Below are 13,821 nucleotides of genomic sequence, written 5' to 3'. Positions count from 1 at the left end.
TCACGGCCCTTGTGGATTTGTTCAAAGGCTCTAAAGATCATATATATTACTGAAGATTGTTTAATTCTTTCATGCACATGTAAGGGTGGTGTGTAGCTTGCTAACACGTGATCAAGGTATATGTCTGTTTTAAGACATGTTTAGGGATATCTTAACTAAGTTTTCCCCAATTACTTTCAGTTCCCTCCCATGGCGAATTGGCATCACATTATAATAAATACATTATAACATTGTGTAATAGTTATATTCCCCCTCCCAATTATATTTCCTAGAAACTTTTGTAATGACTAATTTAATTTTAATGATTTTACCTTTTTAATTATCATTATTTTATTTTTTTAACTTTCATAAACATTTATGCAATTATCACGCGGAAATAAAAACAAAATACTCATAATACTTATCCTTAAATTGAAAATATACTTATATAATTTTTGATAATTTTATATTGGATAGTTTTTTTTGTCCTTAGATTTTGTGAGTTGTTTGTTGATGGTTGGTAATCAGCGCTGATAAACTATGTATGAAGCGTTCTTTAAGTGTTATTAGTGATGTTGAAGGAGAATGCTATCATCTCCTACTCTTGGGAGTCGGCGGTTCGAGTCTCCTAGAGCCCAAGTGAATGAAATGTTATTACCTATGTTTGCTGTGGTTGATAATTTATATGACTGGGGTGTGGCTCAACTAATTCCTCTATGCTTCAGTAGCAATTCAGGGAAGTCTTAAAATTAGAGTTGGGTAGCAGTTAATTGCTACTGGAATCCTTCCTTATTGTGGTTGTTCATAGCACTTAAGGTCAAAACTCAGTTATACTTTGAGTAAATACTGAATTATACTTTAGGTCAACACCCAAGTATACTTTGTATGATCACCTGGGAGATATGTATGATCACCTGGGTGATATGTATGATCACCTGGGAGATACGCATGATCACCTGGGAGATATGTATGATCACCTGGAGATATGTATGATCACCTGGAGATATGCATGATCACCTGGGAGATATGTATGATCACCTGGGAGATATGTATGACCACCTGGGAGATATGTATGATCACCTGGGAGATATGTATGACCACCTGGGAGATATGTATGACCACCTGGGAGATATGTATGATCACCTGGGAGATATGTATGATCACCTGGGAGATATGTATGATCACCTGGGAGATATATATGATCACCTGGGAGATATGTATGATCACCTGGGAGATATGTATGACCACCTGGGAGATATGTATGAGCACCTGGGTGATATGTATGATCACCTGGGAGATATGTATGACCACCTGGGAGATATATATGATCACCTGGGAGATATGTATGATCACCTGGGAGATATGTATGAGCACCTGGGTGATATGTATGATCACCTGGGAGATATGTATGACCACCTGGGAGATATGTATGACCACCTGGGAGATATGCATGATCACCTGGGAGATATGTATGATCACCTGGGAGATATGTATGATCACCTGGGAGATATGTATGACCACCTGGGTGATATGTATGACCACCTGGGAGATATGTATGACCACCTGGGAGATATGCATGATCACCTGGGAGATATGTATGACCACCTGGGAGATATGTATGATCACCTGGGAGATATGTATGACCACCTGGGTGATATGTATGATCACCTGGGAGATATGTATGATCACCTGGGAGATATGTATGACCACCTGGAGATATGTATGACAGCCCAACAGTGACACATGGGGGGGGGGGGGGGTTACTAGACAGGCGAAGATGAAAAAATTCATAACACATGTATTTGTGTGATGGTATATAGTGAATAGAGATACATATATCGTGCAACAGACATGGCGATATGTGCTAATTAAGACATCGTGCTACAGGTGAGATGGCGTACAGGTGTGTACGCCTGCAGGTGTGGCGTGTGGTGGGCATGGTGGCAGCGGCAGCGCTGTGTGCGGAGGTGGCAGAGGCCGCCATCAACATGGAGGACACCATCAGGGACGTCTTTGAAGGGCTGCCGGAGGGCCAGCAAGGCAGGTTCTTCATCCACTACGACCACGCGAAGGCCTTCAACACCTCTATTGCCTTTACCCTTCCGTTCTTCTCCTTCCTCCAGCCGGGCGTGTCGGAATTTGAGGCTGCTGGGCTCAATCCGTATTCCTTCGGCATCTTAGGCATTCTATCGTGGTTTATGCTTGGAGCGGTGGGCGTGGCTATCTACACCACCGGTCAAGACACCTCCGGTAGACAGAACTCAAAGGGACAGGACTTCCAGGAGTCCCTTCTGTCCAGACTGGTCGTGGAGTCCGTCTCGCGTCTGCCAGATGTCCTCTACGCGACCAGTTGCGCCAAACAGGTCGTCTGTGGCGCCCACGCTGATGGAGGCCAATACGGACTGTTAGCGCTGCTCTTCAGACTACTTGTGCCGTAAGTGTTGCTTCACTCACTTCAACCTGCGGTGACCAGTTGATTGCATCATTGCAGCCTGCATGACCCACAGGCACGATATCGGAAATCAATTCAGAATACTTGGTGTGTCTTCTAGGGAACTGAATTCAGAACTCAATATTCTGCTGATTCATATCCTTGGATTATTTCCCGAATGCCGTGTAAAAATACACGGTATGCATTACTGTATCAGGCAAGTGAGCGAATCCTAGAAATGGATGTTGGAATGCAACACCAATAGCATTATACATGCAACATGTTTATTGAGAATGTTATCCATTTCTTCACCTTTATTAATTAACTGTCTAGTTTAATCTATTCTTAGAATTCTGAGTCTTCTCAATTTGATTATCTAGACTCTAGAGGATTATTTTAAGATTAGAACACTGGCTTGACGACTATCAATATTTATTCTTTAATTTTTATTTATTTTACCTTACTGCAAATTAAGCATTTCTTGATTGTGTATAAAATAATGTTTTAAATAAATCTTCCCAAAGGTAATATATTTCTACAAACATTTTATTTTACAATGAAATTTTTTACGCATTTAACACTTTCATTGTAGGTCATTATAAGTCGACGTAATTCATTTATATGGAATATTATTTCCATAAGATGTAATTAAAATATTTATAAACGTATACATACAGGTGTTCAGGGCAAACTAAAGGATTATGTTAGAAATACAGCATATTTAAAGAGCACTTAAGGACGTCTCAGACTTGAGGTGCTTGAATGTAAGCTAAGTGTAGCAGCTCATCTTACTGACTCTTCCCATCTTCCTCAGGTACTCCCCGGACACACCTGAAGAGCAGCTGACGGAGTTCCAGAAGGCGGCGAGATACGGACAGGAAGACGGAAGTGACTGTCCATACGAGTATCCCTGTGTCGTCCAGCCCCTCGACCTCCTCCTCTACATCTACGACTACTGGTACGACGACCACAGAACTGTGGGTCGTCCACAGAGGCAGACTTATACAATAATGCCGGACTGGAGAAAGAGCGACTCAGTTTGACCAGCTATGGACTTCATGTAGCCAACTGCGCTATCGCGAACAGACGTCAGTCGATTAAGGCAGCGTCTGGGATGCTCTCGGACGTAGGTTCGAATCCTCGTCACGGCCCTTGTGGATTTGTTCATTTGACGTCATTAATTAACTACCAAAAGCCTGCGAATAACATCAAGTCCTACTCCTTCGGTATTAATTACAAATTGCCTTAAATTTCGCTGCCTATATGAATCAATAAATATTTTATCACTTATTTTATATCCAAGAACATTGCACTCTACCTAGACTTACGAAATCTACAGAGTCTATTCTATGCTCCACTAGGATCGACTCTAGTCTATTCATAATGGAAACAAATCATAAATTTTCCAATAAATGGGTTTCTTAGGTCAAGCTTCAGTTGACCTGAAGCAGGATGAAAGCTTCAAGCTTTCAGTTTCATTAGGTAGTACTCCTGAACTCTGGTCCTTAAGGTAAGGTCCAGAGCTTCACCGATCAGGTGAAAGCCCTAAGCCGTTACGACTACTTAGCCCCTGGAAGGAACGAGGAAAAGGATTTGAAGGATTTGGGATAGGATGGGACGAGGGAATGGCGCCCATCCACATGGACGATAAGGAATAGAACCCCGACCTGCAAGAAGAGAAATCCTCCGCTCTGCCGTCCAGTCCAAATGACTGGTCTAGACCTAGTTTAAGAGAGAGAGAGAGAGAGAGAGAGAGACAGAGACAGAGAGAGAGAGAGAGACAGAGAGAGACAGAGAGAGAGACAGAGAGAGAGAGACAGAGAGAGAGACAGAGAGAGAGAGACAGAGACAGAGACAGAGAGAGAGAGAGAGAGAGAGAGAGAGAGAGAGAGACAGAGAGAGAGAGAGAGAGAGAGAGAGAGAGAGAGAGAGAGAGAGAGAGAGAGAGAGAGAGAGAGAGAGAGAGAGAGAGAGAGAGAGAGAGGAGAGAGAGACAGAGAGAGAGAGACAGAGAGAGAGAGACAGAGAGAGAGACAGAGAGAGAGAGACAGAGAGAGAGAGACAGAGAGAGAGACAGAGAGAGAGAGAGAGAGACAGAGACAGAGAGAGAGAGACAGAGAGAGAGAGACAGAGAGAGAGAGAGAGACAGAGACAGAGAGAGAGAGACAGAGAGAGAGACAGAGAGAGAGAGACAGAGAGAGAGAGACAGAGAGAGAGACAGAGAGAGAGAGAGAGAGACAGAGACAGAGAGAGAGAGACAGAGAGAGAGAGACAGAGAGAGAGAGACAGAGAGAGAGACAGAGAGAGAGAGACAGAGAGAGAGAGACAGAGAGAGAGACAGAGAGACAGAGAGAGAGAGAGACAGAGAGAGAGAGAGAGAGAGAGAGAGAGAGAGAGAGAGAGAGAGAGAGAGAGAGAGAGAGAGAGAGAGAGAGAGAGAGAGACAGAGAGAGAGACAGAGAGAGAGAACATAGTTAACATTCACAGTATTATCTTATGAACACGTGGTGACAGGCGACATTAATAACAGAAAGTCGGCAATTTGCATTAATAAATCAGTACCAACCCATCCTGTTAATGTCATCTATATTCATCGGGGAATTATTCTTCAATCTATTTTCAACCGTAGCACATCTATTGTGATGCGCGCAGCATACAGACCTCAACAACAGAAGGCTTGAACCAATCAACTTCCTGATGGACAATCTTGGCTACGCAGACGAGGAGTCACAAAAACGAGGCTGAAATATGTTGACCAGACCACACACTAGAAAGTGAAGGGACGACGACGACGTTTCGGTCCGTCCTGGACCATTCTCAAGTCGATTGTGCGGTGTGCTAAAGAATGGTGCGCGGCCAGCCCTCCTCAAAGAGCTAGGAACATCAGAAAAGAATGATTTGATCCAGGATGATGTGAATAGGAAAATAAATTCATTCACTAATTACAAACTGAATCTTTCGCATAAGTACATTCCTGACCAGGGGCCAGATTCACGAAGCTGTTATGCAAGCACTTACGAACTTGGGGCCAGATTCACGAAGCTGTTATGCAAGCACTTACGAACTTGGGGCCAGATTCACGAAGCTGTTATGCAAGCACTTACGAACTTGGGGCCAGATTCACGAAGCTGTTATGCAAGCACTTACGAACTTGGGGCCAGATTCACGAAGCTGTTATGCAAGCACTTACGAACTTGGGGCCAGATTCACGAAGCAGTTACGCAAGCACTTACGAACTTGGGGCCAGATTCACGAAGAAGTTACGCAAGCACTTACGAACCTAGGGCCAGATTCACGAAGCAGATACGCAAGCACTTACGAACCTGGGGCCAGATTCACGAAGCAGATACGCAAGCACTTACGAACCTGTACAACTTTTCTCAATCTTTAGTGGCTTTGTTTATTGTAATTAAACAGTTAATGAGCTCCGAAGCACCAGAAGGCTGTTTATAACAATAACAACAGTTGATTGGCAAGTTTTCATGCTTATAAACTGTTTAATAAATGTAACCAAAGCCGTCAAAGATTGAGAAAAGATGTACACGTTCGTAAGTGCTTGCGTAACTGCTTCGTGAATCTGCCCCAGGCCTTCAGACCAGTTCACCTTGTGCCTCTGTTCACCTAGCATAAGTGGTCGGCAGTTAGTGAACTCTTGTGGGGGGTTACATCCTAGTGAAGGTCTGTAGTTCAACTTTCGGGGTACCTTTGTAAAAAAAGCATACCTTTTAAAAAAAGGTACCTTTGTAAAAGTACATATCTATACAGGCTTCCTGTCCCAGACAAAACGAATTAATTCATTTATCGTTGCCATCTTCCAAAAGCCAGCGCATGTGTCATCAAAGCCACGTGTCAACAAAGCCACGTGTCAACAAAGCCACGAGTCAACAAAGCCACGAGTCAACAAAGCCACGTGTCATCAAAGCCACGTGTCAACAAAGCCACGTGTCAACAAAACCACGTGTCATCAAAGCCACGTGTCATCAAAGCCACGTGTCAACAAAGCCACGTGTCATCAAAGCCACGTGTCAACAAAGCCACGTGTCAACAAAGCCACGAGTCAACAAAGCCACGTGTCATCAAAGCCACGTGTCAACAAAGCCACGTGTCAACAAAACCACGTGTCATCAAAGCCACGTGTCATCAAAGCCACGTGTCATCAAAGCCACGTGTCAACAAAGCCACGTGTCAACAAAGCCACGTGTCAACAAAGCCACGTGTCAACAAAACCACGTGTCAACAAAGCCACGTGTCAACAAAACCACGTGTCAACAAAGCCACGTGTCAACAAAGCCACGTGTCATCAAAGCCACGTGTCAGCAAAGCCACGTGTCAAAAAACCACGTATCAACAAAGCCACGTGTCAACAAAGCCACGTGTCAACAAAGCCACGTGTCAACACAACCACGTGTCAACAAACCCACGTGTCAAAAAACCACATATCAACAAAGTCACGTGTCAACAAAGCCACGTGTCAACAAAGCCACGTGTCAACAAAGCCACGTGTCAACAAAACCACATGTCAACAAAGCCACGTGTCAACAAAACCACATGTCAACAAAGCCACGTGTCAACATAGCCACGTGTCAACAAAGCCACGTGTCAACAAAACCCCGTGTCAACAATGCCACGTGTCAACAAAGCCACGTATCAACAAAGCCACGTGTCAACAATGCCACGTGTCAACAAAGCCACGTGTCAACAAAGCCACGTGTGGGAAACGTTGTCATACGGAGAACAAGATGTTGGAATGATACAAATGAATAAGCATGGATCGATCGTTTTAATTATTAAGGAGTTTGTGAGTTGTGAGGAGAACGACGCAGCCTCAGCCGGGACCCCTGGGACGGAGCTGGGATATGAGGACATGGAGCTGGGATACGAGGACATGGAGCTGGGATACGAGGACATGGAGGTGGAATACGAGGACAACACAGGACCCACAGTGTCACCACTGTGGAGAAACTCCCGACACTTCAACATTATCTACCACAGTGCAGAGTCACGCATTAAATAAGATTTCAACTGAAATTGAACAGCACAGAAGAAGTTGTTAAAGACATTGGACATGATCTTACGGAAGCCAACATGCCAGACATAAATGCTCATCCTAAGTAAGACGAGGAAAGAGTAACGATTAGTGGGCCAGCCAGAGGCTTGTGGCCCGCGCATATATATATATATATATATATATATATATATATATATATATATATATATATATATATATATATATATATATATATATATATATATATATGTCGTACCTAGTAGCCAGAACGCACTTCTCAGCCTACTTTGCAAGGCCCAATTTGCCTAATAAGCCAAGTTTTCATGAATTAATGTTTTTGCGACTACCTAACCTACCTAACCTAACCTAACCTAACTTTTTCGGCTACCTAACCTAACCTAACCTATAAAGATAGGTTAGGTTAGGTTAGGTAGGGTTGGTTAGGTTCGGTCACATATCTACGTTAATTTTAACTCCAATTAAAAAAAAATTGACCTCATACATAATGAAATGGGTAGCTTTATCATTTCATAAGAAAAAATTGGAGAAAATATATTAATTCATGAAAACTTGGCTTATTAGGCAAATCGGGCCTTGCATAGTAGGCTGAGAAGTGCGTTCTGGCTACTAGGTACGACATATATATATATATATATATATATATATATATATATATATATATATATATATATATATATATATATATATATATATATATATATTTATAGGGTCCTCTGCAAGGTTCAAGGTTTGGTACACCAATGCTGATGGGGTATCCAACAAAGCATAAGAAATAAAAGAAAGATTTAGTGAGGCAGATTCTGATATAAATGCAATAGTGGCGGGCCCCGCTGCAAAAAAAAATACCAAATTCTCGACTTAGTTTTACTTAGTGGTGAGTATTGCTATTCTTTCTGTGAGGAGCGGCGTTAGTGGTCATATAACTGATCAATTTATTTCTAGGTCCGCGTTCAGTGTCCCTGTTTTCCTGCTCTATAGAGCCTTACTGGCTTGGTGCTTTCTCTCGTCTTTTCTCGTGTAGTAACGAAAAGGAGTCACATTCCTTTCCGTCACATTCAAGAATATTTCTACAAGACTACTGCTTGTCACCTCTGTTTGTCTCCCGTCACCTCTGCTTGTCTCCCGTCACCTCTGTTGTCTCCCGTCACCTCTGCTTGTCCCTCCCCCCGTCACTAAACAATTGACGTCCCCCGGGATATGAGGACAAGGAGCTGGGATATGAGGACAAGGAGCTGCGATATGAGGACAAGGAGCTGGAATATGAGGATAAGGAGCTGGGATATGAGGACAAGGAGCTGGGATATGAGGACAAGGAGCTGCGATATGAGGACAAGGAGCTGGAATATGAGGACAAGGAGCTGGGATATGAGGACAAGGAGCTGGGATATGAGGACAAGGAGCTGGGATATGAGGACAAGGAGCTGGGATATGAGGACAAGGAGCTGGGATATGAGGACAAGGAGCTGGGGTATGAGGACAAGGAGCTGGGATATGAGGACAAGGAGCTGGGATATGAGGACAAGGAGCTGGGATATGAGGACAAGGAGCTGGAATATGAGGACAAGGAGCTGCGATATGAGGACAAGGAGCTGGGATATGAGGACAAGGAGCCGGGATATGAGGACAAGGAGGTGGAATATGAGGACAAGGAGCTGCGATATGAGGACAAGGAGCTGGGGTATGAGGACAAGGAGCTGGGATATGAGGACAAGGAGCTGGGATATGAGGACAAGGAGCTGGGATACGAGGACAAGGAGCTGGGATATGAGGACAAGGAGCTGGGATACGAGGACAAGGAGCTGGAATATGACTATGTAGGATGTGAGCAGGAAAAATGGGATTGTAAATGAAAGAGATTAGGGATTGGTTTATGCTGTGGGGTGAGAAGATGAGAGAGAAAGAGTGTAGGTTTTCTATAATTCTCTCTCTCTCTCTCTCTCTCTCTCTCTCTCTCTCTCTCTCTCTCTCTCTCTCTCTCTCTCTCTCTCTCTCTCTGTACAAAAAACAAACCTTCCTTGTTCCGTTATCCGCTGAATTAAACGCACTAAACGCACACGAAACATTACAGGAAAAGACGAAGCCCACTGCGCCAAAACTCTCTCTGCTCGCATACAAATGAGCCGTTATTGAACCATTAATTAGCCGCAGCGCGAGTGAATAGGCCCTTTATAGCCCTGTAATATATATATATATATATATATATATATATATATATATATATATATATATATATATATATATATATATATATATATAATGAAGCAGCCTTGTGGCTTAGTCTGCTGGCCGCAGTCAGCAGAGGGCGTAGGTCTGCTTAGGATGTGTAATGCATTAAGCAGTGGGAGGAGCAGGCAGCACCTACCGGGGCTTCTGATTGGCTGACACCTTGTTGGAAGAGACGTGAAGAATTGCTGAGTATTTAGTGCATGAGGAACGCTGAATAAACGAGGAATAGACGAGGACAAGAGGTGATTGGGCAGTGGAGACGGCCCCTGACCCCTCCCTCTCTCTCTCTCACCCCCTCCCTCTCTCTCTCTCTCACCCCTCTCCCTCCCCCCATGAGGAAGTCATGAGTAAGGAGGCTCACCCAGCCTCAGTGTGCAGTAGGCTTGAGTGGTGAGTGTTCCCTTGTGTCGGCCGAGACTCACCGCTGAATATACAGGTGAGTAAAGCCTCGTTAGTTCAAGGTATGGTTACTACAACCTTCCAGTTGAAATAGATTTGTTAACATACAACTGTTGTTGCTTGTGGGCCTTGTTGTATTCACTCTACGGCAGTGCCAAGTGAAGCCAGCAGTGCCAAGTGAAGCCAGCAGTGCCAAGTGAAGCCAACAGTGCCAAGTGAAGCCAACAGTGCCAAGAGAAGCCAACAGTGCCAAGTGAAGCCAACAGTGCCAAGAGAAGCCAACAGTGCCAAGTGAAGCCAGCAGTGCCAAGTGAAGCCAACAGTGCCAAGAGAAGCCAACAGTGCCAAGTGAAGCCAGCAGCGCCAAGAGAAGCCAACAGTGCCAAGTGAAGCCAACAGTGCCAAGAGAAGCCAACAGTGCCAAGAGAAGCCAACAGTGCCAAGTGAAGCCAAGAGAAGCCAACAGTGCCAAGAGAAGCCATTAGCGCCAAGAGAAGCCAACAGTGCCAAGAGAAGCCAGCAGTGACAAGAGAAGTCAACAGTGCCAAGTGAAGCCAAGAGAAGCCAACAGTGCCAAGAGAAGCCAACAGTGCCAAGAGAAGTCAACAGTGCCAAGAGAAGCCAACAGTGCCAAGAGAAGCCAACAGTGCCAAGAGAAGCCAACAGTGCCAAGAGAAGTCAACAGTGCCAAGAGAAGCCAACAGTGCCAAGAGAAGTCAACAGTGCCAAGAGAAGCCAACAGTGCCAAGAGAACCCAACAGTGCCAAGAGAAGCCAACAGTGCCAAGAGAAGTCAACAGTGCCAAGAGAAGTCAACAGTGCCAAGAGAAGCCAACAGTGCCAAGAGAAGTCAACAGTGCCAAGAGAAGCCAGCAGTGCCAAGAGAACCCAACAGTGCCAAGAGAAATCAACAGTGCCAAGAGAAGCCAGCAGTGCCAAGAGAAGCCAGCAGTGCCAAGAGAAGTCAACAGTGCCAAGAGAAGTCAACAGTGCCAAGAGAAGTCAACAGTGCCAAGAGAAGCCAGCAGTGCCAAGAGAAGCCAGCAGTGGTATGGTGAGCCAACAGTGCCAAGAGAAGCCAACAGTGCCAAGAGAAGCCAGCAGTGCCAAGTGAAGCCAACAGTGCCAAGAGAAGCCAGCAGTGCCAAGAGAAGCCAACAGTGCCAAGAGAAGCCAACAGTGCCAAGTGAAGCCAACAGTGCCAAGAGAAGCCAGCAGTGCCAAGAGAAGCCAGCAGTGCCAAGAGAAGCCAACAGTGCCAAGAGAAGCCAGCAGTGCCAAGAGAAGCCAACAGTGCCAAGAGAAGCCAACAGTGCCAAGTGAAGCCAACAGTGCCAAGAGAAGCCAGCAGTGCCAAGTGAAGCCAACAGTGCCAAGAGAAGCCAGCAGTGCCAAGAGAAGCCAACAGTGCCAAGAGAAGCCAACAGTGCCAAGGGAAGTCAACAGTGCCAAGAGAAGCCAACAGTGCCAAGAGAAGCCAGCAGTGCCAAGAGAAGCCAACAGTGCCAAGAGAAGCCAACAGTGCCAAGAGAAGCCAGCAGTGGTATGGTGAGCCAACAGTGCCATGGAACAAGCCATAAGTGAGAGAGAACAATGACAGTGAACAAACAAGCAGTAGTAGAGAACCCTCCAGGAGAACACGAGAACATAAAACATAACACAGACATGTGTAATATAACAAACATAACAACCTGACCTGTTATGACACTAACAAAGTGTAATTCACATGGTGACAGATGTTAATTTTAATTTTTTGTCTTGTAGACGCGATGGCCTGGCGTATGGTGATGATGGTGACGGCAGTGATGTGTATGGTGACGGAGGCCGCCGGGGACATGGAGGTCACCATCAGAGACCTGTTTGAGGCGCCATTGGGGGTCGAACAGGGGAGGTTTTTTCTTAGTTACGACCCAGCGGAGGCTTTCAACACCTCTGTGGGGTTCACTCTCCCCTTCTTCTCCTTTCTTCAGCCAGGCGCGGCCAGTTTCGAAGCTGCTGGTCTCAATATGATTTCCTTCGGGATCTACGGGTTTCTATCGTGGTTCATGCTGGGAGCCGTGGGCGTGGCTATTTATAATACCGCTCAGGTGACGCCGTCCAGCAGAGAGAGATCCGATAATCTGTTCTTCAGTGGGGCGTCACTGAATTGGCTCGTTAAGGAGTCAGTCTCGCGTCTCCCAGATGTTCTGTGTTTGAGGAGCTGTTTGAAGCAGTCCATATGTAGCGTCTACGGTGATTCAGAGAGCTATGGCTTCCTCATCTTGGCATCCGGGATCTTCCTGCCGTAAGTACTGGTTCGAGAGAGATTCTCCTTTCCGAATGTCTATCTTAACAGCTAGTAACTTGGCTTCAATAATTCTTAGTTTTTTGTTTTAAATTTAAAACGTAAAATTATATGCTATTTAAGGTTAGGTCCTTTATATTCCCCTACCTTACCCCCCACACACACACAACAAGCCATCAGCGACAGTTTCAGCCAGTAATAACAGAAGAACAAGCTGTGTTCTCGTGAACACCAAAGACATACAATGAGTTCCCGAGAACAGAGAGATTTTCCACACAATATCCACGGCGTCTGTCACAAAATTTATTTGAAAACAAGAAAGTTTAAAGCCTGTAGTTATGTTACTGACTCGTCACTCCTTCCTCAGGTACTCCCCGGACACACCTGAAGAGCAGTTGACGGAGTTCCAGAAGGCGGCGAGATACGGACAGGAAGACGGAAGTGACTGTCCATACGAGTATCCCTGTGTCGTCCAGCCCCTCGACCTCCTCCTCTACATCTACGACTACTGGTACGACGACCCCAGAGGTCGTTCACAGGTGCTCTGAACTTCGTCGAGGACGCCCAGTCAACAGGTGCTTCCACTCTGGGCGGCTAACTATCCTACACCTGCACCTTTGTAATGATGACCTCTGTCGCGAGAAGAATCTTGCAAACGACATTTGCAACATCACCTTTCTCTCGTTCTGGATATCGTTTCGACCCTTGGTTCTCCCGCGACCAACCTGATATCTTAGCAGATATCCAGTTGTGATAAACAGACGATGAGTCACAATAACGTGGCTGAAGTATGTTGACCAGACCACACACTAGAAGGTGAAGGGACGACGACGTTTCGGTCCGTCCTGGACCATTCTCCATTCGGCTCACAATCGACTTGAGAATGGTCCAGGACGGACCGAAACGTCGTCGTCCCTTCACCTTCTAGTGTGTGGTCTGGTCAACAGTTGTGATAACCGTCGAGAGCCAAATATATTATGATATCATTGTTCAAATGTTGCTCTACAGTAGCTGGGATGTGTCATGTCATTGTGTTGTGGCTGGGGGGTGTGTATGACTCATCATACCCCAGTATGATGAGTCAAGAACGAGTATGATGCAAAGTAAATGCATGATATAATAACCAAATAGAGCTTCGACCCCACACACGAGAAGGCTACCTACCTTGAGGCTACCTTGAGGTGCTTCCGGGGCTTAGTGTCCCCGCGGCCCGGTCGTCGACCAGGCCTCCTGGTTGCTGTACTGATCAACCAGGCTGTTGATCAGGAGTCCCAGGTTCGACTCTCCCAGTTCCCAGGTGAACGACATGACCTGATCATAATAAATGCAATTAATAAAAAATGTATAATGTTGGTCATGCATTATTCAACACAACTTAATTACTTTTCACTTGTATGACTCGTTGCTACTTAAACCAGTTATGGCATAACTCGTGTCATAACTCATGTCAGTTGCTTTATGACAACTGACATGA

The 13,821-nt window shown here is 45.2% G+C and overlaps 2 protein-coding genes across 2 annotated transcripts; both read left to right on the top strand.

Moving 5' to 3' along the window:
* The first annotated feature begins 1,749 nt into the window (after positions 1-1,749).
* LOC138358514 (uncharacterized) lies at positions 1,750-3,700 on the top strand. The gene is made up of 2 exons (XM_069316489.1): positions 1,750-2,413; positions 3,225-3,700. Exons 1-2 carry the CDS (start codon positions 1,872-1,874, stop codon positions 3,451-3,453), a joined length of 771 nt encoding a protein of 256 aa, XP_069172590.1. The 5' UTR covers positions 1,750-1,871; the 3' UTR covers positions 3,454-3,700.
* Positions 3,701-10,020: 6,320 nt separating this feature from the next.
* On the top strand, positions 10,021-13,699 carry LOC123751000 (uncharacterized). The gene is made up of 3 exons (XM_045733096.2): positions 10,021-10,101; positions 11,828-12,347; positions 12,715-13,699. Exons 2-3 carry the CDS (start codon positions 11,833-11,835, stop codon positions 12,893-12,895), a joined length of 696 nt encoding a protein of 231 aa, XP_045589052.2. The 5' UTR covers positions 10,021-10,101; positions 11,828-11,832; the 3' UTR covers positions 12,896-13,699.
* The last annotated feature ends 122 nt before the right edge of the window (positions 13,700-13,821 follow it).

This window comes from Procambarus clarkii, chromosome 84 (assembly GCF_040958095.1).
Source record: "Procambarus clarkii isolate CNS0578487 chromosome 84, FALCON_Pclarkii_2.0, whole genome shotgun sequence".
NCBI lineage: Eukaryota > Metazoa > Arthropoda > Malacostraca > Decapoda > Cambaridae > Procambarus > Procambarus clarkii.
This window is presented reverse-complemented; position numbering and strand designations above follow the sequence as displayed.

Bases quoted from the DNA above. Each gene is read 5' to 3' on its own strand.
- LOC123751000 (XM_045733096.2), top strand. From the start codon at position 11,833: ATGGCCTGGCGTATGGTGATGATGGTGACGGCAGTGATGTGTATGGTG. The intron at 12,348-12,714 runs GTAAGTACTGGT...CTCCTTCCTCAG, and splicing joins GCATCCGGGATCTTCCTGCC to GTACTCCCCGGACACACCTG.
- LOC138358514 (XM_069316489.1), top strand. From the start codon at position 1,872: ATGGCGTACAGGTGTGTACGCCTGCAGGTGTGGCGTGTGGTGGGCATG. The intron at 2,414-3,224 runs GTAAGTGTTGCT...CATCTTCCTCAG, and splicing joins CTCTTCAGACTACTTGTGCC to GTACTCCCCGGACACACCTG.